This window comes from Semicossyphus pulcher, unplaced genomic scaffold, assembly GCF_022749685.1.
Source record: "Semicossyphus pulcher isolate SPU_LCO1_2020_fin unplaced genomic scaffold, fSemPul1.0.p SCAF_17, whole genome shotgun sequence".
Taxonomy (NCBI): Eukaryota; Metazoa; Chordata; class Actinopteri; order Labriformes; family Labridae; genus Semicossyphus; species Semicossyphus pulcher.
In genome coordinates, this window is record NW_027211681.1 from 6,613,317 (window position 1) to 6,634,114 (window position 20,798).

At 39.6% G+C, this 20,798-nt stretch overlaps 3 protein-coding genes and 1 non-coding gene across 4 annotated transcripts; 2 read left to right on the plus strand and 2 right to left on the minus strand.

Moving 5' to 3' along the window:
* The first annotated feature begins 31 nt into the window (after positions 1-31).
* Positions 32-3,007, plus strand: aptx (aprataxin). The gene is made up of 7 exons (XM_069666408.1): positions 32-220; positions 768-814; positions 991-1,266; positions 1,402-1,461; positions 1,562-1,788; positions 2,302-2,405; positions 2,489-3,007. Exons 1-7 carry the CDS (start codon positions 91-93, stop codon positions 2,641-2,643), a joined length of 999 nt encoding a protein of 332 aa, XP_069522509.1. The 5' UTR covers positions 32-90; the 3' UTR covers positions 2,644-3,007.
* A 365-nt stretch (positions 3,008-3,372) lies between these two features.
* Positions 3,373-3,446, minus strand: trnai-aau (transfer RNA isoleucine (anticodon AAU)). The gene has a single exon. It is a non-coding gene; the product is annotated as a tRNA-Ile (tRNA).
* Positions 3,447-4,280: 834 nt separating this feature from the next.
* On the minus strand, positions 4,281-6,971 carry LOC138594363 (germ cell nuclear acidic protein-like). The gene is made up of 7 exons (XM_069665436.1): positions 6,899-6,971; positions 6,457-6,511; positions 5,294-5,341; positions 5,081-5,122; positions 4,905-4,961; positions 4,524-4,814; positions 4,281-4,478 (listed from the first exon to the last, which is right to left on the minus strand). The coding sequence occupies exons 2-7, from the start codon at positions 6,508-6,510 to the stop codon at positions 4,323-4,325; spliced, it is 648 nt and encodes a 215-aa protein (XP_069521537.1). The 5' UTR covers position 6,511; positions 6,899-6,971; the 3' UTR covers positions 4,281-4,322.
* A 4,637-nt stretch (positions 6,972-11,608) lies between these two features.
* On the plus strand, positions 11,609-16,833 carry sparcl1 (SPARC-like 1). The gene is made up of 10 exons (XM_069665911.1): positions 11,609-11,662; positions 11,765-11,830; positions 11,927-12,976; positions 13,726-13,834; positions 14,184-14,305; positions 14,399-14,519; positions 14,599-14,735; positions 14,927-15,075; positions 15,423-15,571; positions 16,364-16,833. Exons 1-10 carry the CDS (start codon positions 11,609-11,611, stop codon positions 16,390-16,392), a joined length of 1,986 nt encoding a protein of 661 aa, XP_069522012.1. The 3' UTR covers positions 16,393-16,833.
* Positions 16,834-20,798: the final 3,965 nt, after the last annotated feature.

The window sequence follows — 20,798 nt, forward strand, 5'->3', positions numbered from 1 at the left end:
TCATCTTCATGCGACGAGACCAGTCACCAAAACAAACGTGGGCTGCAACAATCTGTTAGCTCAGGGAAAATAGCTACAAAAGATGATAAAATGCCTATTTGCTGGCTTATCAGCGAGGACGGCAATCATAAACCAATTAGACTGCCACATCTACAAACAGTTGTGCTGGGTCGAGGTCCAGAAACGACTATTAAAGACAAGAAATGCTCTCGGCATCAAGGTAATACAGAGACACATTTATGTTTCATACACTTGCATGTGCGCTTGCAATAAGATAAAAAAAACAACCAAAAAGTTATTCAAAGATATACAAAGTTAATCATAAATGCTCCCAGTTAAACATTATACGTAAAAAAATTCATGTGAATTGTTGTCAGGCACGTACATAGAGTCGGAATTTTACTGAAAAGAAACAGAAGTAGATTTAAGATTTCCCACATACATTACTCATAGATAATTTTTATTCCACATCAATTTCAACAAAATGTTAAGGGAATTCAAACATTACATTATAGCCATTATATCTAAAGTGAACCAAAACAACATGACCCCATTGTTAAATCTGTCTTTTATTTATTATTACTTATTTCCCTCGTAGTTATTTTTTTGTAGATAGTGTTGGAATATTTGCATTGTATTTATGCACTTGATTGTTTTATATATATCCATGAATTTTTTTTGTATAATTTATGTTCAAGTAAAAAAAGTTGAAGTGCTAAAATCTTACTGAACTTAAACTTGTGCAAATGTTATCCCTTTTGATCCAGTTGAATTGAAAGCAGAGTGCAACAAAGGTTATGTCAAAGTTAAACAGGTAAGAGAAACATCAATTATATCACGGTGGCATTCACTAAGAATTATGAAGCAATTTTTGTGCAGAGCATTATTAAACACCTGTAATCAAATGTTTTATTATGATCACTAAAAGGTCCTCCTGCTGGTTATTTACCATTCTGTGTCTCATCTCTTGTCTTTGTTTTTTTTTTAAAGCTGGGCCTGAACCCTACCTCCATAGACACTGTGGTGGTGGGTAAAGACAATGAGGTCAAAATGAAGCCTGGACAGCAGCTTCACATTGTCAATCAGCTCTTCCCGTACACTGTGCAGTTCAAGGAGGATCCCACTGGGGACCACGGCGGCTCCAAAAGACCACGAGAGCCATCAGAGGAAAGAGAGAGCCACAGAGAGGCCATGAGTACAAAAGCAGCCAAACACACTGAAAAGGTGTCTGTGCCACTCCAACAAGAACAAACCGCAAAAAGCAATGTAAGAGTGAAAAGAAAATGGGTGTGCACGTATTTAAATGATTTAATGATGTCCAGGTGTGTTTTTTTTCCTTGTATGAAGTTTTTATAGAGTAAGTATGACATGTATCGGCCTGTTCCCTCAAATTTCTTATAGGAAAGTTTTGGACACTGGAGCCAAGGCCTTAAGACATCAATGCAAGACCCAAAGATGCAGGTAGCTACTTAAAAAATACATTTACAGTTGGTGCTTCTGCATTTGTGACTGCATTACTTTTTTGTTAAGCCTGAATCAAAATCTCCTTGTTTTTTTACAGGTGTACAAGGATGATAAAGTAGTAGTAATCAAAGATAAATACCCCAAAGCTCGCTACCACTGGCTGGTCCTCCCTTGGCAGTCCATTTCCAGTCTGAAGGTCTTAAGTGAGGAGCATTGTGACCTGTTGAAACACATGCAGAAGGTTGCCGATCAAATGGTTCAGCAGTGCCCACATGCTAGCTCACTACGTTTCCGCACAGGGTATCATGCCATCCCAAGTATGAGGTGAGGCATTTGAAGGTGATAATACATCTATAAGCCTTATTGGTGTTTAAACATTCAATGCTTCAAAATGTTAACTTGTATTTAAGTAAATACTTAAAGATCCATGTTATGTTGATGTATTTAAATCTTATTATTATTCTTCTCTTCCTGCTTCTTTTTAATGGATAATATAGAGAACTTGTGTTGTCTTTGTGTATGAAATGTGCTTAAAAATACAGTTGACTATGGAAGCCCTTAGCGGACATGCATCCATACATTATAGTTTTTTACCGAGATAACGAGAAATATAAGTCGAGATCTTGAGAAAACAACCAGAAATAACTCGTTATCACTGGAAAACAGGGTACATAAAATGTACGGATGCGTGTCCGCTAACGGCTTCCATACCTTACAGTGTTACCTTAAGCAAGTTTTCCCCGTAAATTTGTTCCCTTCATTTCAGAGAATAAAAAAATTCTATATAAAATTCTCAAAAAATGTATGCACACAAACATTTTATATTATCTTTTACAGCCATGTGCACCTCCATGTGATCAGCCAAGACTTTGACTCTCCTTGTTTAAAGAACAAGAAACACTGGAACTCATTCACAACTGACTATTTCATTGAGTCACATGGTGAGAGAAAATTATTGCAAGTTGTAAAGTATGTCCTTTACTGCAAATTTATATTTACACACTACATTTTTTTAAATCTGCAGATGTGATTCAAATGCTTGAAACAAATGGAAGGGTCGCTGTAAAAGAAGGAACCAGTGAGCTGTTGAAACTACCTCTCCGCTGTCACGTGTGTCGAAAAGAGCTTCCCACTATCCCAGCGCTGAAGGAACACCTGAAGTCTCACTTTGCCAGCTAAGAAAGGGAGCTCAGAGAGATGACGACTCTGCTGACGTTCATGGGTTCACAACATAGGACTGTAGTGCAATGGGCAATTTTTTTTGCCTGTAATTTCTGATTTATGGTTTTGTAAAACTTTGTTTGTTTTTGCAATAAAAAAATTAATAATGTGACAGGAACAAAATGTCCATCTACAGGTATAGTTTTATTTCTAACTTGTCATTTGTCATTAGATTTAAGTAGAGGCTGACTCTGAAGATGCATGGCATTTTTGTTGTATTTCATCCATTTTTTTTTTTTTTTGCCAAATCTCAAAACTGTTAATTATGAGTATTGCATATATTGTTATTGCTATTTCTGTTATATTTTCCAACATGTTTTAATAAAAGGTTTTCTAGGATTTGAATCCTGTGGCTGAAAAGTCACTGTTCTTCTTTGGTATACACAGACAGTGGCAACAAGCTATTTTATGTCGTTATACTGGTTAGAATTAGATAGTTTAAACCTAAAATATATTGAGGTGATGAGCCATAGTTGTATTTGTAAACTGAACAGGCGTAATCAACTCGAACATCTGGACTCTATCGCCATCAGGTGTATGTTTTTAGGTAGGGCAACATACACAGTATCAAAATCTTTGAATACAGTGGCTTTGACATTTGCCTCCTCTTTAGCAGTTTCCTGATGATCTTGCCTTGAAGACCGGTTCATCAGTAGACAAAGGGTTTTCGGTTATGAAAAAGTTCAGTGGCCCGTACGGGGATCGAACCCGCGACCTTGGCGTTATTAGCACCACGCTCTAACCAACTGAGCTAACCGGCCATGCTTTTGCAAGGAAAATAACAGTTTGTATGTCTCACAGCTTGTGCTTCATTCATTTCATTGTGTTGTGATAAAATGACACGATTACCCAGTTCATCGTTGATTTAAAACTAACATGGACGCGGCTTTATATAAAAGCTATATTAGCTAGCTTATGGCTATGTTAGCTAAAATAGGCAACTGAAATGTAACCTGATATAACCTCAGCGATAGGTGGACGACTTGTCTAACATTTAATAGCTTTTTAAAAAAATATCTGAAGCGATGGAAGAAGTTTCCTAGATCCTTATTTCATTAAAAGTATTAATACAACAGTACAAGTTCAAGTTGTGTATGTAGTTTGACTTAAAATTAGGCTACTGAGGTATTTACTGTAAATGTGTATCATTTCAAATTGAGTTGGTCATTGTAAATGTGAAAACAATCCTATTGGAAGATATGTTTTTAAAAGGTATTTTCAAAATCTTAATCTGCAAAGCAACTAGTATCTATTTATCAAATGTATTAATATATAAAAACGAGATATGGAAATACTTGAGGAAAAGCTGTGGCAACTCAAATACAGGAAGCTATACTTAAAGTGACCTCAATGTTTTCTTTCCACAATATGTCTATATAATTTGAGAGATTCAAACGCCCAAATACAATGGTTATATTATTTGTTTATTATTAAAAAAACAAAGTATATGCTTAGGCTACAGCATCATTACAATAATAATCACACAAAAGTCAGTCAACTGCAGGTAACTTCATAATGGAAAAACATTCAGAAGCGATGGGCAAGGAAATAATGTCATCCTGAAGTGTTCAGGCAGGTGATTTAATGGTGTTGTAGTTCATAGTGGTAAATATATAAAGCTGCATAAGTGCATGTCATCATCTCCTTAAACTTAACTCCCTCTCATCATCATCTGGCATTATCAGATTGTCCATTGAGTAATGGGCATCATCTCCTATGTCCTGGAAGAAATACTCTTCACTCTCACAGCTCTGAGTTCCGTTCACACACTCCTGGGATTTCATTTGTTTCAGCTCGGTGCTGTCGCTGGCGTTACTGTCCTCTGCACTTTTGCTGGCGTCACTGCTGTCACTGTCCTCGCTGGTCTCGTCGCTTTCGCTGCTGCTGCTCTGTGTTTCATCTGTAGTGTCGCTGGTGTCTGCGCTTTCACTGGTGGCGTCACTGCTGTCTGTGGGATTGTCCACCTGCTGAAGGTTTGTCTGACCCTGAGCGTTGTTGGTCTTCTGTTTGAAAGTAGTGCCGGTGGGCTGTTTGTCGGTCAGTTCGATGGAATGACCTTTGACCTCTGTGCTGCTGTTGTCGTCTGTACTGAGGATTTTGATGATACTTGCAAACACTCGAACCCAGCTCTGAGACAGAAGAAATGGAGACAAATGTTACACAACTCTCAGCTAAAATGACATTTAAAACAAAGTGAGTGCTCAAAGTATTGATCTCACCTTTCGGACATTCTCCTCACTGCCCATGCTGTCATCTCTGGTTTCAGCCAAAGCGTCCTTCAGAGGAAATACAGCGAATAAAATGAGCTAAATTGAAACCTGAGGGATGCTGTTTCATATATTAACAGTTGGCAAACATACAAGGTTTGATAAAATACTTGATTAACTGGTCTTACTGAATCATCCTCAGTTGACAGACTGTTACTCTCCTCTGAAGTCTGTTTGAGGAAAAGAAACACACATTTGTATTTTTTCTGTCACTTGTACTGTTTTACTACAATTACCATCATATTTATTAAAAGACTTTGCACCCTTACATCCCAACAATAGCATGCTTAATGTAGTCTACTAACTGAAATAAAGTTTAAAAGCTTGTTGATCCAACCCACCGTGTCCTCTGATGTGGATTCTAATGACTGTGACTCTGAACTCTGACTCTGAAAAAAGAAAAATGGTTTGATAAGGTATAAGTTGACACATTTACAGTCACATAGTTGGGTTAATATTCCATATTGTTTCTGCAGTCGTGCAGAAAATTGTCAGATGAAAATAACTTACTGCAGTTGAGATAGTTTCCTCAGAGCTCTGCATCAAAAAAAGAAATACACACCCATTAAAGTCAGAATCCACATTTCAAAGTGATATAAAAAGTCATCTGCATCACAAACACATTACATTGTACATTACCTGGAGCTCTGACGTGTCATTTTCAGCCGATTGTGAAACAGACAAACTTTCAGTCTGGGAGAGAAAAACAAGTAAGCACCAACCACAGTGTGTTTAATTACACCTCATCACTGCAACAGCAACAATCATCACATTCATTTAAGAAATTGTGCCACCAGAGCAAGCTGCATAAACAAGCCCAGACGTTCAGCACAGTGAACAATAGTCTGTTAAAGGGGAAGGGTCTTGAGGTCTGGAGAATCTGTGAGTAACCGCACCTATTGTTACATTTTCTGCTGACTTTTTCAGACGAACACAACCTGACTGCAGTAAAATGATTTATGTGTAAACAGTGTTGCTGTAACACTAAGAGTCAAATGTGATGTATGAAGAAATGACTGATGTCAGAAAGCACTCACCGAGTTTGAGTCCAGCTCACTTGTTAACAAAACGCCATTGAATGAAATCTGTCAGGAGGAAATCACAGGTCATGATTATGAGAAGAATAAAATAATTATTTTTAATGATGATGTGCACATGATCAATTTGGATATGTACTTTGGGTTCTACGTGTCCTAAAACACTGAGCCGCTTTGCTGACATACAGATAGTATATAGAGTAATAGTGAGTTAAAATTAAACTAGAAGACACAGCAGCACAGAGGTATTGTTTACAATAATGTTACCATGGCTACAACTGGAAAAGTGAGACTCAGCATAAATTAATGAAAAAAGTACACAGCAAGTCATGTCATGTTTATTTAAAATGATGATCTGTAGATTTAAGTTAACATTTTACAAATGAGGGCAAATATGCAAATATAATTGCTGATTTTTTAAATTTCAGAGCATATTAACTTTGTTATTACCAGGTTTTCATACTTACTGGATTTGCAAAAACTGCTCCAATCAGGCAAAATGTGATTATGGTAACCCTCATTCTGCAACAGACAACGAGGATGAGATTCATATTACGACACATCTCATTTAATTCAATTTAAAACACTTTGCCAGCAGAGGGTAATTTGAGATAAAGCGGTTTTTGACATAAAAACCTCAAATCATACAATTAAATAGGGTTAGGATAGGATCGCTTGACAAAAATAAACAATTAAAAAAGTATTACAAAATGTTTTTTCACTTCATCCATGTCAATTGAAAGTTAAGAGAAACCCAAAGAGAAAGGAAAAGTTGGGAATTGTGTAAACCAAGAGTTACAAATCACAAACAGAAAACAAATATGTTATGTCACACACGATACAAAGCATTTCATGGAGTTAAGAAACATTACATAACTTACAATCAATCAATATCAATCAATCAATTACCTTTCTGTCTGTGAGATTCAGAGCTGCAGCGTTGTCAGTATCCTTGTTAGGTGTTTGTTAGCAGCAAACAGAAGAACCCAGACTGAGTCTATTCTGAGCCACAGATGGAAGCTGGCTGCTGAGGCAGAAAAAAGCTTGATGTGTAAATGCTGTAGGAAACTCCACACTCCACTGTATATATGTAACCCTGGCTGAAATCATTGCATCACTTCCTTCCGGATGTCGGAACGCCAAAAGGTGTATTTTTTTTTCCGGCGGACGAGCTCAAAACAAACCCACACGGGTGGCGTGATAATGACACACACTAACACACACACACACACACAGTTGTTTCATTCAGGCTCTAAATTTCCTCCACCCCTTCTTAAGTCGTCAGTGAAATACAGTTTAGCGTACTCAACCATAGGGTTTGTGGCCTGATGAAAAAACAAGCTCACCCACTCAGGGAGGAAAGGAGGGCCAGATGGGGTCATGCTTGTTTCCGGTGAAATGGTTTTTTTGTGATTCTTCTTGTAATTAGTTTAACTATTCTTCCTCTTAAATTTAGACTTTCAGTGTTGCTTCAGATTACTAATAAAAAGGAGCAGGTGAGAGATAATGCCTTCCTAAGGGAAGACTCAAAATACTACACCACAAAAGGAAGCTTAAATGTGAAACAAACATTCAGGCACCTTGAATAAACTTGAGATTGAGTTTATTTCATAATCCAAACCATGTTTTGTAACCTTTGTCCCCAGAGTTATGATGTTTTCGGAAATTGTACTCGTTCTTGGAAAGAGGGCATGTACAGTAGAAAACCTAAATACAGACTTCCATGTTTCCCTCCCTGAGGTTCATAATTGCTTCCTGGATGCCCATATATGGTCCAGACTAAAATGAAATGACAGAATTCCTTGTTTAACCTCTCATTGGATTTCAGCCGTGCAATACAAACATATAATTAGACTGGATGTTCAGCAGTCTGGAGCTGTTCGCCAAAACCACAGCTAACGGTGGCTGTAAGGTCCTGCTTTGGGAAAGAAGGGGAGGAGGGAGGAGACGACGATTGATGCTTGTTATTGCACACAGACCAACAGTCAACATGTCTGCCCCCGTGTCACTTAAGTTTATAGGAAGTATTGACCCTGAAGGCCCTTCAAATTCAGTTTAGACTGCTCGCTGATGTTAGATCAGCAGGAAACAGATTAATTTAGGAGGAAGAGAAAAAAACAAGCGTCTTGTCCTCAGCTGTTGGCAGTTGTGACATTTATGTAGATTAAGTAAAGTTCTGTATTTAAGTTCAATTTTGAGGTACTAAGCTTGACTGTTTCCCTTTTGTGCTACTTCATGCTCTTATTCCTCTTCATTTATTTGACAGTTAGTTACTTTACATACTCAAATTATAAATACAGAATTTAATCATCAAATGATGTACCATTATAGATTAAGCTCACATGCTGCCTCTAAAAGAACTAAAATAAAAGCTTTCTTTTGCTTTAGCCAAAGAAGGATTTCTTTAAATGGTGGCTACAGAGAACAAGTGCCTCTGAACCTAAACACAGTGTTACAATATCTGTTATAATAATTTAAAGTAATAATCTCGGGGTTATTCATTTAAATAAATGTCTGTTAAGTCACTATCTATCACCGAATGAGGTAACACAATGGTGATTGAGCCTATGGCCCACTGATGAAAGCCTTTGCATTTCCAGTATATAGTATTATTACAGACTGGGTGTCTGTGGCGACATTTGCGGAAAAAAACACAAGCGCCATCCAGTTAGTGAAGCGTTTTCCATCACCCAGCAGTGGTTGGTCTGCAAGAGAGGGTAGGCGGAGCTAAGCGGCTGCTTCTCCGGTCTCTGCAAGTGTGGCGAGTAAACTGTAATCTACTTTGGCTGAACAAACAAAGAAAAGATCGATGACTACGGATACAACTTCAAAAATAAGTGAAAATCCAAAGAAAAAGAAACAAATTCGCCGCTCGGATGAAGGCAAACAGTCTAAAAAGGAAAGCGACAAAATCAAGAGTTACAACCGGAGCCAACATGGACGTCACACATGCAACACTGTCTGGATATCTGGGAAGTGTGATCCCGCAATTACCGTTTATCGCTATAGGTGGCGCTAAAGAGAACGAAACTGAGATCTTCGAGATTACAACTTTAAAACTAGTATGACAAAACCACTTTACCATGACATACAGTACAAGTAGCAGCTAAACCTCAGGTTCAGAGCATATCACAATCTCACTCAAGTGAGTGGGCCCTTTTGGTGAAGGTATCATATCACATGATCTTCATCAGCAGAGGGAGGTTTCCCCTCTTGTCACAGAAGTGCTCTAAATAAAGTGTTAATTTTCTAAATGTATCTGAACAGATTTGTCTGCCTCCAAGTTATACAAGATCACCTTAAAAGCATCCAATGAGACCAGTTCCTTAAGTTCCAGGCTCTTTGTAATTTGTTCCAAGTAAAGCGAGCAGCAAACTTAAACGCCTTTTCCCCTAGATCAGTTCTGACCTTTGGGACATACAGTAAGAAACGGTCCTGGGACCGAAGACTGTAAGCTCCTGCACTCTACTGACTGATGTAGTTTAGAAGGTACGAGGGAAGCATACCTAAGATAGACTTGTAAATAAGAGTACGCCAGTGTTTTACTCGAGGTGTGGACAAGGCAGACCATCCAACACGAGCATACAGCAAACAGTGATGAGTGAGGGCTTTAAAATTAGTGATGAACCTCAGAGCTCTATGATACACAGTGTCCAGAGCATGTAAGCTTTGGGAAGAGGCATGCATGTATAAAACATCACCATAGTCCAGCACAGACATGAAAGTGGCAGCAACCAGCCTTTTTTTTAGACTCGAAAGAAAGGCAGGATTTCAATCTGAAGTAGAAACCCAGTTTAAGTTTTGATCTTTTCACAAACTGCTGAATATGTGATGTGAAAGCGAGAGGTTCATCAATTAAAATACAGAGACACGACTCAATCCTTGTACTCTGGAAAGTAGAGATTGAGGGAGGGTTTAGTGGCCTTGATTTTGTATTTGAGAACAGCATGACTTAATATTTGTCATGTTGTAAAATACTGAAAAAATTGATTTTAAACACACTTGTTCGACGAGTGGCCTCAGGAACATATGACTTGTGACAGAGTGACATCTAGTGGACAAAAGTCTAAATTGATTCTGACCTACAACCATGTTTATTGTTTTACTCATTAGTTTGGTTTGGTTTCAAGCTAAACCATAAACAACCTATATGTTATACATATCCCAAAAACGAATCAGGACACAACAATCAATAAGGAAAACAAATCCTAACCAATCCTAAATGAGACACGCACTTATGATTACATTAGTGCTGACTGGAGTAGATAAAGAGAAATACAACAAGCTTAAAAACAGAAGTAAATATTCTTTATTTTGTATTTATACATATACTTTCTCTCTCTCAGTATAAGACTCCCTGATGGACTTTGTTTTTGGTGGTCATTGCACCAAACTCTGTATCTCTGTGGTCCATAGACCCTCCCAGTGTTGAAAGAAGCACTGGCACCATAGACCCTGAAAAAAAACAGTGTGTGTGTTTGTGCAGCATGCCAGTCTGTGTCGACAGTGTGAGCGCTGTGTGGAATACAAAAGGACATCTTCACAGGTTGAACACAGGCGTGTTCTGGAGTTTGTGCAGGATTCTCATTTCTCTTGCAACTGCCAGCCTCAGGTAAAATCCTTATTACTGAGACATTTGCTTTGTTTGAAGGTTAATGTGTTAATGACTGAGGTGTGTGTTCATTTTGTTCATGTATTAGATTGCAGTGGGACTTAATGTGTAGTTAACACAACGACTGTTGGCTTGGTTGTGTTGCTGGTTTAATGATTGCGAAAAACTTCAGACACAGATGCTCTATATTGACATTTATTATTTTTGTTCATATTAAATTATGTGACTGTTAATGTACTGTTTATATGATGATTTATTAACATACATTCATATTCATAACATAGACACATGTAAATGTTACTTACTGCTGTGAATAACCTAAATATCAGCATGTATTTTATTGTAAACTATCAATACTATACTATATCTTTTCACTATATCAAAAAGTGAAAAGATGCATGATCATGTAATATTTCCATTCTATTAAAAATGAACTGATGTATGCCCTTTGTTACCTTGCATTGATGCTGTAAAGATCAAATAAACTTGTTTAGTAGATTTTCACACACACACCCTGTCTGCACCTATCTGGGCTTTACTGGTCTGATCCAGCGAGCTATTGTTCCTGTGGACAGGCCTCGCAGTGTCTGTTTTGTTTCCGCTCAGAGAGACAAAAACTTTGTGGACTTAGTCAACTTTTTTCCAGTCTGGTAGCTTCTGATGTTTACTTTAGCTCTCAGTGTGACTTTTGAGAGAGAGAGGCGCATCTCAGAGGCCTGTAACCTTGACAACAGCGGAGGCCGATCCCGCAGCTCTGCTCGTCATGAAAGTGTTGGCAGCGAACAGAAGCGCTCATCTGTCTGAAGTTTGAAAGATTTCCAAGTTCACATCTTAGAAGTCAGAATATAATGAATTGATTGTTTATAATGTGTTTTTAAGCCGGTTCTTGAATCAGTTTATCAGAATTCAAGCTCTGCAGTGATTCACAATAATGCAAATTTGCACATCTTGTTGAATCTTGTTTCAACTTGTCCAGAGTTTGAACAATTCATTTCATTGTTTCAGGTATGAGGGCCTGCTTAGTATTCATTTGCTTCCTGGCAGCAACTCTTGCCCTGTCTGTGAGTAGCTATTCAAATTACAAAAGATGTGATATGTTATTTCTTTGTTTGTGCAGTTTTAGCATTCACTGAATAAACTATTAATGCCCCGATTTAATCTAGGTTAATAGTAAACCTCATGGAAAACGTCATGGACTGCGTAAGAATTCACATTCAGCCAAGGAAAAGGTAAGTCAGGGCTCCGAATCTTTCAAAAATCTACTTGAACATTCAAAGATTTCTTGACGTACAATAAATACTTTGTCTTCAATTCTCCTTAAAAAGGACATCATCACAGAGGAGGCCAACAAGTCGCAGATTTTACCCACTCTAGTCCCGATCGAGGCCAGCAGCCAGGAGCAGGAAGACGAAGAACTGAGCTCTGAAGACAACGCTAACGCTAACAAGGAGGAAGGAGAGTTTGAGGTGACTGAGAGGAGCGACAAAAGCACGGCGGTCCTGCTGAGTGAGGAGGAACTGGTCGACCTCCTGAAGAAAGAAGCAGAAGAAGAGCGGGAAGCAGAAGAAAGAGAGCTGGAGGAAGGAGAAGTGGAGACGCAACCAGGCAAGATGGAGTCTGACGAAGAAGAGGAAGCTGAGGAGAAGATGTTGGATGACAAACTAGAGATGGAGGAAGACGCTAAAGAGGTGACGGATGGGGAAGAAGAAGAAAAGGAAGAGAGTGTGGAGGAGGATGAAATGGTGAAAAAAGAAGAGGTGGTGGAAACCATGCCACTAAAGGAAAAAGAGCAGAGGCCATTGCTGGAAGAAGCTGATGGCAGCACAGAGTCAGAGATCCCTGCTGATCTTGACTATGCGTCTGATAGCGGCATCTTACAACCTCTACAGATTGTATCCGCAAAAATGAAACCCAAACAAGATGACGACCAGCCTCTTCCAAAAACAGATGCTAAAGAGAAGGAAACCACCATTACAGATGACTTTGAACATGACGTACAAAACACTGAGGCAGCAGGCAGTGAGGAAGCGTCTGATGAGGACAAACATTCACAGGCCAAATCTAAAGAAGCAAGTGTCGATATGAAAGAAACCGAAGCAAATATGGATCCTCAGGAGCCAAAGAGCAGTACAGAGCTCGAGTCAGGTTCCAGACTGGCTGGGAAGGGGGAAGAGAAGAGTAAGAATGAAAGTGGGAGTCAAACCAAGGGGAAGACAAGGAAGCAGAAGAAGAACCAGAGGGCGAGGAAGCACTCTCTGCAGAATGATGAAACACAGCCGGGACAGGAACAAAGTCCACAGGGCGCTCAGGAGTCTGAGAGCAGCAGCATCGACAACACAGTCCACAAGGCCAAGAGGAGGAGGGCAGGAAAATGGGTTAGTGTAAATAATCTATATATTTACTTTATTTAGAGTGACAATTATCAATTATATTTTTATTTTAAGAATTTGCCACATCAATACTTGTACTTTAAAGGAACATTCACAGTGACAACCTCCCTCCTCAGTCTTGGTTCTTTTAGATCTCAGAGCTGCCTTTAACACTGTAGACCATGAGATATTTAAACATTGCATAGGTCATTGGGTTGGAGTCTCCGGTATGGCTCTCAATTGGCGTTGCCCCAATTCAATTAATAGGACCTTCTCTTTCACTGTTAACAATTCATCCTCAACCCCTGTGTGTCTGTCATGTGGTGTTCCTCAAGGCTCACTCCTCGGTCCCCTCCTATTTTCCATCTATATGCTTCTGCTAGGTAAAATTATTCAGAATCACAATATCTTATGCAGATGACACCCAGCTGTACCTTCAGATACCACCCAATGAGCAGATTGGTCCCAATACCCTTACTAAAAGCCTGGATGACAACTTTTTGGAGACAGGGCCTTCTGTGATGATTGCATGTCTGTATGCATGTGTATGTGTATTTCTGTATGTTTGTGTGCATCAGTGTATTTATTCATGTATTATGTTTTTTTCAATCTTCTCACTCACATATGTTTGTTGCAAAACACTTTGGCACAAACCTGGTTTGGTATGTAGAAGAAATTGACCTTTACATATGGCTATAGATGAGCATGGCTGCAAAAATAAATTATATTTTCATGTTTCCTGTTCACTTTTCCAGGGTCCTTTGGTAGGAATGAATCCAGTGCAGATCAGAGCCACAGTGGATCTGTACCCCAGCTCCCGGTCCTCTCTCAGTGGAGGCGATCATCACTCAGAAGCCCCTGCTGGTAGGTCACCACACTGACTAATGCACTATCCCAACAGCCTCGCGGGGGAATCTGCTGACTGGATCAGTTTGCTCAAACTTCCGCATGAATAGTGTCACTCTGCTTCACGGTCACTACCAAAACACAGCTCTGCAGGCTTAAGGAGAGAATGATAGAGATCAAGTTGAAGTTAATCACTGTACAAACTCAACAGCAGAGGAATGCAGGGGAGGGTGTGGGTGGTTGTAGCTTTGGGTTTCCAGTTATCAAACTATAAAAATTAAACCTAACACATCCTGAAAATGATTCTTGATGCCACTGTTTCTTTGTAAAGGTCAGAGGTCATTGCAGGGCTTATCTTTTCCTCTAGATCCATGTGACAACTTTCCCTGCAAGCGAGGAAAGACGTGCAAACTTGACGCGGACAACAAGCCAGGCTGTGTGTGTCGGGAGCCGTCCGAATGTCCTCCCAGTCTCAACGAGTTTGATCATGTAAGTATGGATGATCAGCTGAAGGCAAACTTGTTTTTAACAGCTGCTGTGTTGTCTTTTAATGTCACATTTTTGGTTGTTTAATTTCTGCAGGTTTGTGGGACAGACAATAAAACATACGATACATCATGTGAACTCTTTGCTACTAAATGCAACCTGGAGGGCACCAAGAGAGGACACAGACTTCACTTGGACTACACTGGGTCGTGCAAACGTGAGAGTTAATCGCATGGTTTAAACAACATTTAGCAAGTTGTGTGCAGAGCCTTAATGTTTCTCTGTTTCTCTCTCAGTAATACCTGCATGCGTGGACACTGAGCTGATCCAGTTCCCTTTACGAATGAGGGATTGGCTGAAGAATGTGCTACTGCAGCTCTATGAACATGACTCCATGTCTCCTGGCTTCCTCACTCCTAAACAGCGTTTTAGAGTAAGATGCAGTGCTCGAATGTGTATTGATAAAACACAAACTGTTTACTTTATGCAGGTTAAAGTAAGCTGCAATTAGTTCTGTTTGTATCCCATCAATAAGTCACATCACACCAATCAGAAAGGAATTTACACAAAATATATGTTGTTATCAGTCTTTGTTTAACTTAATCAAAGTTCTGTTATCTGTAGGTGAAGAAGATCTTTGAGAGTGAGCGGCGTCTACATGCGGGCGACCACTCTGTTGAGCTGCTCGCACAGGACTTTGAGAAGAACTATAACATGTACATCTACCCCGTGCACTGGCAATTTGCTCAGCTGGACCAACACCCCTCTGACAGGTACATTACTAAGTATTTAAACTTTATTTTACCTCAATCTTTAGATTTCCTTCAAACATGCTCATAGAGTGCTTACTAGGGTGTCACTGGGTTCAGAGGGCCAATAATACAGCATTTTTTTAGCTTAAGGTGTCCATTTATTTTCTTGCCAAAGTATCAAACATTGGCTTTTCATAGTATAATGAAGGATTTTTATCCAAATAAAGGGCTGGATTGGCTGATAAGAAATATTAAACAAAATCCCAGCCAGCACTGGCAAGAAAACCACTGAATGAGTCTTAATGTAAAGCAAACATACCTAGCTGTATGTCAATGATAAACATGTGATGTTGATCTGCCCTGTGTAGGGTGCTGTCACACTCAGAGCTCGCCCCGCTAAGAGTCCCTCTTGTGCCGATGGAGCACTGCACCTCCCGCTTCTTCCAGGAGTGTGACGCTGACAAGGACAAGCAGGTGTCCTTTAAAGAGTGGACCTCCTGTTTTGGCATCAAGAATGGTAAGAGCAACAACATGTCATCAGCACACAGTGTTATAACTCTACATTGATAATAGCTTTATATCTTTGTTTATACAACAATTAGTTCCGACCAAGTAATCTGATTGGAGGAGAGGCATTCCATGAGTGCTGATGTAGAGAACATCACTGGGACTTTTCGCTTTGTCTATCCCTCCGCCTCAGCCAGATGTTCTGAATACTGTTAATTAACATTACAGCAGACCGTGTGTGTCTACATTAATCAAGCTGGTACCTCTAAATCACACAGCAGACTCTTATTTCACTGGTTGATGATACATTAAAACACAAGGATAAATGTAGATGATAAAAACAGATGATCTGTGGTAACCTGTAAACACAGAGTGCAGGAGAATATTTGGGTTGCTTGGCAACAACAGTCCAGTTTCAGTTAAGTTGTGGAACTAGTTGAGTTGGTGGAGCAAAAAATAATCTGTTATTGATTATTACTGTTTACTTCTATTTGCCGCTTGTATAACTGTTGTATAAAAGCAGTTTGTGATGTTGTGGTTATCTTCGGGCCTATGACCGAATCACAGCAGTGCTGATATTCATACATCACTCCTTTTTGTGGGATATTGCTTTAGTGATTTGAAGGTAACTATGTAGTGACTTTTGTTTAATTTATATTTTTCATTATTTAAAATAAATGCTCTAATGGGAATGTAAATTTAATGTTATATTTAATTATTAGTACACTACATGATTATATTTGACTGCTGTCAATCATGTATTTTTAATCCCATTAATGCTTCTCATGTATTTTCTCCACAGAGGATATGGATGCCAACCTTTTATTCTGAGCTTCATTTTGCTCCTCATCTTCTCCACAAGCAACAGTTCAGCTTGAGACAGAAACCTCCATAAAACCTCTGTATTATAAGCAGCTCTGACACATTCACATGAGAACGCTCATTTTACCTCCTGCTGTAGAGGGCAAGAGCTGCTGTTTTTATTTTGTCTCATGCAACGCTTGGACACTTGGATCTTTGTTCTGTATTTAGACAAAGCTGCTAGAGCTATTTTTTATTAGAAATAGTTATTTTTAGCCGGTGTTATCCAGACACTGTTTTCTAATGCATTCCAAACCGGGGGAAGTTTACATCAGCTAGTAAAAAAGGTGTTGTACATAAAGCAGGCTTCAAAAGAAATGTGGTTTGTATGTAAGAGTGACTTAGCACAGAATGACTCTTTAAATGAAGGTGAAGTAGATGATTTTAATAGGACATGTAAAACTATGATTATATATTAGTGGGAACTGCTGTAAATGTTTGTCTTTGCATCCTATGTTTCGTTGTAGCTCTCATTAAAGCTCCAAATGAGTATTACGTAGCTCCCTGTTGTCAATTTCTTTTTAGTTATTCTATTATATTGCCAAATCCTGGAGGACCCTAAAGTCAAGTTATTGTTGGTCCGTTTTTGCTGATGCTGCCATGACATAAAAATAAGACCACTGCCACAAAGGTTTTGGAGAATGCAAGTCACTGATACTTGGTTTAGGTTTGCCACATTATCCTGAATAATGACCCTCCGCCAGGTAACAAAGCAGAAAATAGCCTGCAGCATGGTCATGATGATTACAGTGACTTGTTGTTGTGACATAAAGCGCTGGACTCTGATTGGACCTCTCTCTGTGATCGTTGAATCTGAAGCTCTCTATAAAAGCGGAGAAAGAAGCAGCTGTTCACCTGTAGCTTCTGCTGAGACTGAGATAAAACATGTTCTGCACACTGTGGGTTATTTTCCAGATCTTTGCTGTTGTGGTGGAGGGTGGTGTGACTTCAGGAAGTGCTGAGGCACTTGCTAATAGGGGGATGAATAATAATGGAGCAGCAGCTGGCAACAACGCCAACCCCGGGGGTCAAAATGGGGTCCAACTGAACCTTGAACCCCTTGTGGCACGCTTGGTCCAACTCGGTGGCTCACTTTTTATCCAGCCGGTCAATCAGGGTCCCGTGCAGCAGCTGCTTCCCCTTGGAGCCCTCCAACAAGGTGGTTTTATTCTCCTGGGTCAGGTGGGCGGAGCCAACGTGAATCCACCAGGGCAGATGGGTCAGGCTGGCATGGGCGGGTCGGTCACACTGTTTGCTGTGCTGCCACAGAAGAACGTTGGGGGGGACCAGCAGGGTGCCCTGTTGACTCCCGGCCATGTGCAGCTGATCCCGCTGACAGCGCTGAACAACCAGCAGCAGCCGGCCACTGCCGGCGGGAAGGCGGCTCGCAGACTGAGGTTTCAGCGCTCTGTGGCAGCTCGCCTCAGAAGGACACAGAAGGCTCCGGTGAAGAAGGTGGTGGCCGATGAAGACGAGGAAGAGTGCTCTGGAATGGAGAAGGATGAGAATGAAGCAAACTGAGCACACAGCTGACATCACAGATATTTAATGATTGATTCCTAAATCCTGATCCTGTCTCAATACTTGTAATGCATACTTTAAATGCTTTTATAAATCACTGCCCTAATGACTAATGATCAATAAAAGACTGAAATGAAACAGTGAATCCTTGTTGAGTCTTTCCTCCTATATGGCAACAAAGTACATGTTAAATTTACATCATCCAAAGCTGAAAATATCAGCAAAACACTGAACAACAACAACTAACGTCATGGGTTTGGCTACCCTGATAGTTATTTTTGTTTCGTAGACTGCTACAAATGTGCACAAATTTCTATTTACAGTACGCTGCTTCAAACTATATGCAACACGGTGATTTGGGTCTCTAAATAGGAGCAAAAATACCGCACATAATGACTGAATTCATGGAGTTAGAGATTCTTATTAGAAAGGCCTGTTATAAATGCATAAATCAGAAACTAAACATGTATATTTACATTACTTTTACATTACTACTCTTGGGAATACTGTTTGTCTAGGCATTAATCAGGAAGAAAACGTTGCTTAATTTAAACTTGGTGACGGTGTGTAATTAGTAAGACCAGACTACCACGGAGGGTGTTTACCTGGCTGCCCTGTCAGCAGCATAAAAAAGCCTCAGTGTGACAACATACCCAGGCAGCCACAATGGGAATGAATGTAATATAGCTCTAAACATGTAGAAGGAAATGCTGATCAAAAAAGAGGTATCTTTGATTTTACACATCAAATGAAGTCTCTTGTTTTGTGTTTGTGTCTTCGCTGTTGAATAAAAGTCTACCTGAGACACATTTAAACTCATTACAAGTTATAGTTAGGCTTCCAGACACGCCTTCTGCAAGTTTTCTAACATTGCATCACAACACAGCAGCAGGAAACATGAAATTTGCACTTGTAGACATGAAAAAAAATAAGTAGATGTTTTCATGGAGTCACGACCAAACCCTCAAAAACAGGGTACTGCTAGTTATATTTCATTAAATGTAAGAATACACACGCGATCTCTGTGAAAGCACTTAATAATGATGTGAGATGTTTGCCTCCTGCATCCACAACCCGCAACATTTAGATGGTTCATGCAGGTTTTCGGTCAATAGCCTTCAGAGAGTTCCACAAACCATCCCAAGACACTGAATCACTCTGTTGTTGTTGTTGTTCGTGGTCGCTCACATGTATGGAGAACAATGTCTGCTGCATTTCTTCACATGTTCTACTCTGGAAACATATGTCATATCACAAGTCCCCGTGACACACAGGCGACAAATATAGCTCATGAACATGCCAGAGAACTCCTCTCTAATTGGCTCAGAATAATCTAAGGGACTGTTAAAAGGTGCTCGAAATGCAGGGAGTCAAAGCAGTCCTTCTTTGCACATGAAATTTGAAAGACACAAAAAAAGGAAGGTATACGATTGTATATTTGGATTGGAATTAGATAATAATATAAACATTATTAGAGTCACGTCTATTGTTCTGGACTTTGCAGGTTTCAGGCTGCAAAATGAAGCTCCTCGTCCTTGTAACATTTCTAGCATCAATCTGCTACGTGGGTATCTGACTGTCTGTCTTTCTGTATCTATCTTACATACAAAGCAGTGCATGTAACTTCTGGTGTTTTGACTTATTGCAGGTCAATGCAGGCAAGGTAAGACACATTTATACCGATACATGTATGCATGATTTCCTCACTATAGATTAAGACACTTTATAGCTCTCTCTCTTCCTACATGCAGTCACACAGGATGTTAGCAGCTATGATGGCAGGTACGAATGGAGGAGTGGCAAACGGAGTGATACCTGTCAGGATGGCTGCAGGCCTGAACCCTCCCATGGTAGCAGTTGGGGGGGCGGGAGTTGTGGGGCAGCCGCAGTATGCTCAGGTCAGTCTGTCAGGTTGTCATTTTCATCGCTTCAGTTCATCATGCTTTAACATTTTGAAGAGTTTCAGTCTGAGATTTGATTTAAGATTTTGAATGAAATGTAGGTTTTATTTATGTAGATAGTTTATTTTTATTTCTGTGTGCAACTAACAAGACATTCCCACTAGAGGCCATTATTTTACATCTTCTGGTTCTAATGTATTCTTTCAAAGAGCATGTTTGAAATAATGAATTCCAAACAAATGAACTCAACCCCAAGGAAAATGTCTTTAAACATTAAAGTGGTAATCTCAAAGATCTCAGTTTCATTCTCTTTGGCGGCACCTATGGTGATATACGGTTAACTGCAGTAATTCCAGACAGTGTTGCATGTGAGACGTCCACGGTGGGCTCCGGTTGTAACTCTTGATTTTCCTCGTCGCTTTCCTTTTTAGACTGTTTGCCTTCATCTGAGTGTCAAAGTTGTTGTTTTTTTTCTTTGGATTTTCATTTATTTTTGTAATTGTATCTGTGGTCATCGATCTTTTAAGTTGTTTGTTCAGCCATAGTAGATTACCATTTACTCACAACACTTGCAGAGACCTGAAAAGCAGCCGCTGAGCTCCACCTACCCTCTCTGGCAGACCAACCACTGCTGGGTGATGGAAAACGCGTCACTAACCGGGCACCGCTTGTGATTTTTTCCGGACACCCAGTTCGTAATACAAATTTTTCCAGGGCAAAAATTTAAAGTGAGTGATACATATGACTGATAAAAAAAGCAGGATGTTTTTTGTTAAAAACTACCACTCAAGCACATCAGGACAAAATCAGCAAAGAGATAAGAGGTACAGCTTTGTCCACAGGGGGCGCCAAAATCAACACAAACCGAAAGTTCCTCACAGGACAACATGTAACATTTATTTATTTAACTTTAAGTCTTTGAGATTGTTACCTTAACTTCTTACATATGACATT

Bases quoted from the DNA above. Each gene is read 5' to 3' on its own strand.
- aptx (XM_069666408.1), top strand. From the start codon at position 91: ATGCCTATTTGCTGGCTTATCAGCGAGGACGGCAATCATAAACCAATT. The intron at 221-767 runs GTAATACAGAGA...CTTTTGATCCAG, and splicing joins GAAATGCTCTCGGCATCAAG to TTGAATTGAAAGCAGAGTGC. The intron at 1,267-1,401 runs GTAAGAGTGAAA...AATTTCTTATAG, and splicing joins AACAAACCGCAAAAAGCAAT to GAAAGTTTTGGACACTGGAG.
- LOC138594363 (XM_069665436.1), bottom strand. From the start codon at position 6,510: ATGAGGGTTACCATAATCACATTTTGCCTGATTGGAGCAGTTTTTGCA. The intron at 5,342-6,456 runs GTAAGTATGAAA...TTCTTTTTTCAG, and splicing joins GAGCAGTTTTTGCAAATCCA to AGTCAGAGTTCAGAGTCACA. The intron at 4,815-4,904 runs GTGAGATCAATA...CTTCTGTCTCAG, and splicing joins GTGAGGAGAATGTCCGAAAG to AGCTGGGTTCGAGTGTTTGC.
- sparcl1 (XM_069665911.1), top strand. From the start codon at position 11,609: ATGAGGGCCTGCTTAGTATTCATTTGCTTCCTGGCAGCAACTCTTGCC. The intron at 11,663-11,764 runs GTGAGTAGCTAT...GATTTAATCTAG, and splicing joins CAGCAACTCTTGCCCTGTCT to GTTAATAGTAAACCTCATGG. The intron at 12,977-13,725 runs GTTAGTGTAAAT...TCACTTTTCCAG, and splicing joins GGAGGAGGGCAGGAAAATGG to GGTCCTTTGGTAGGAATGAA.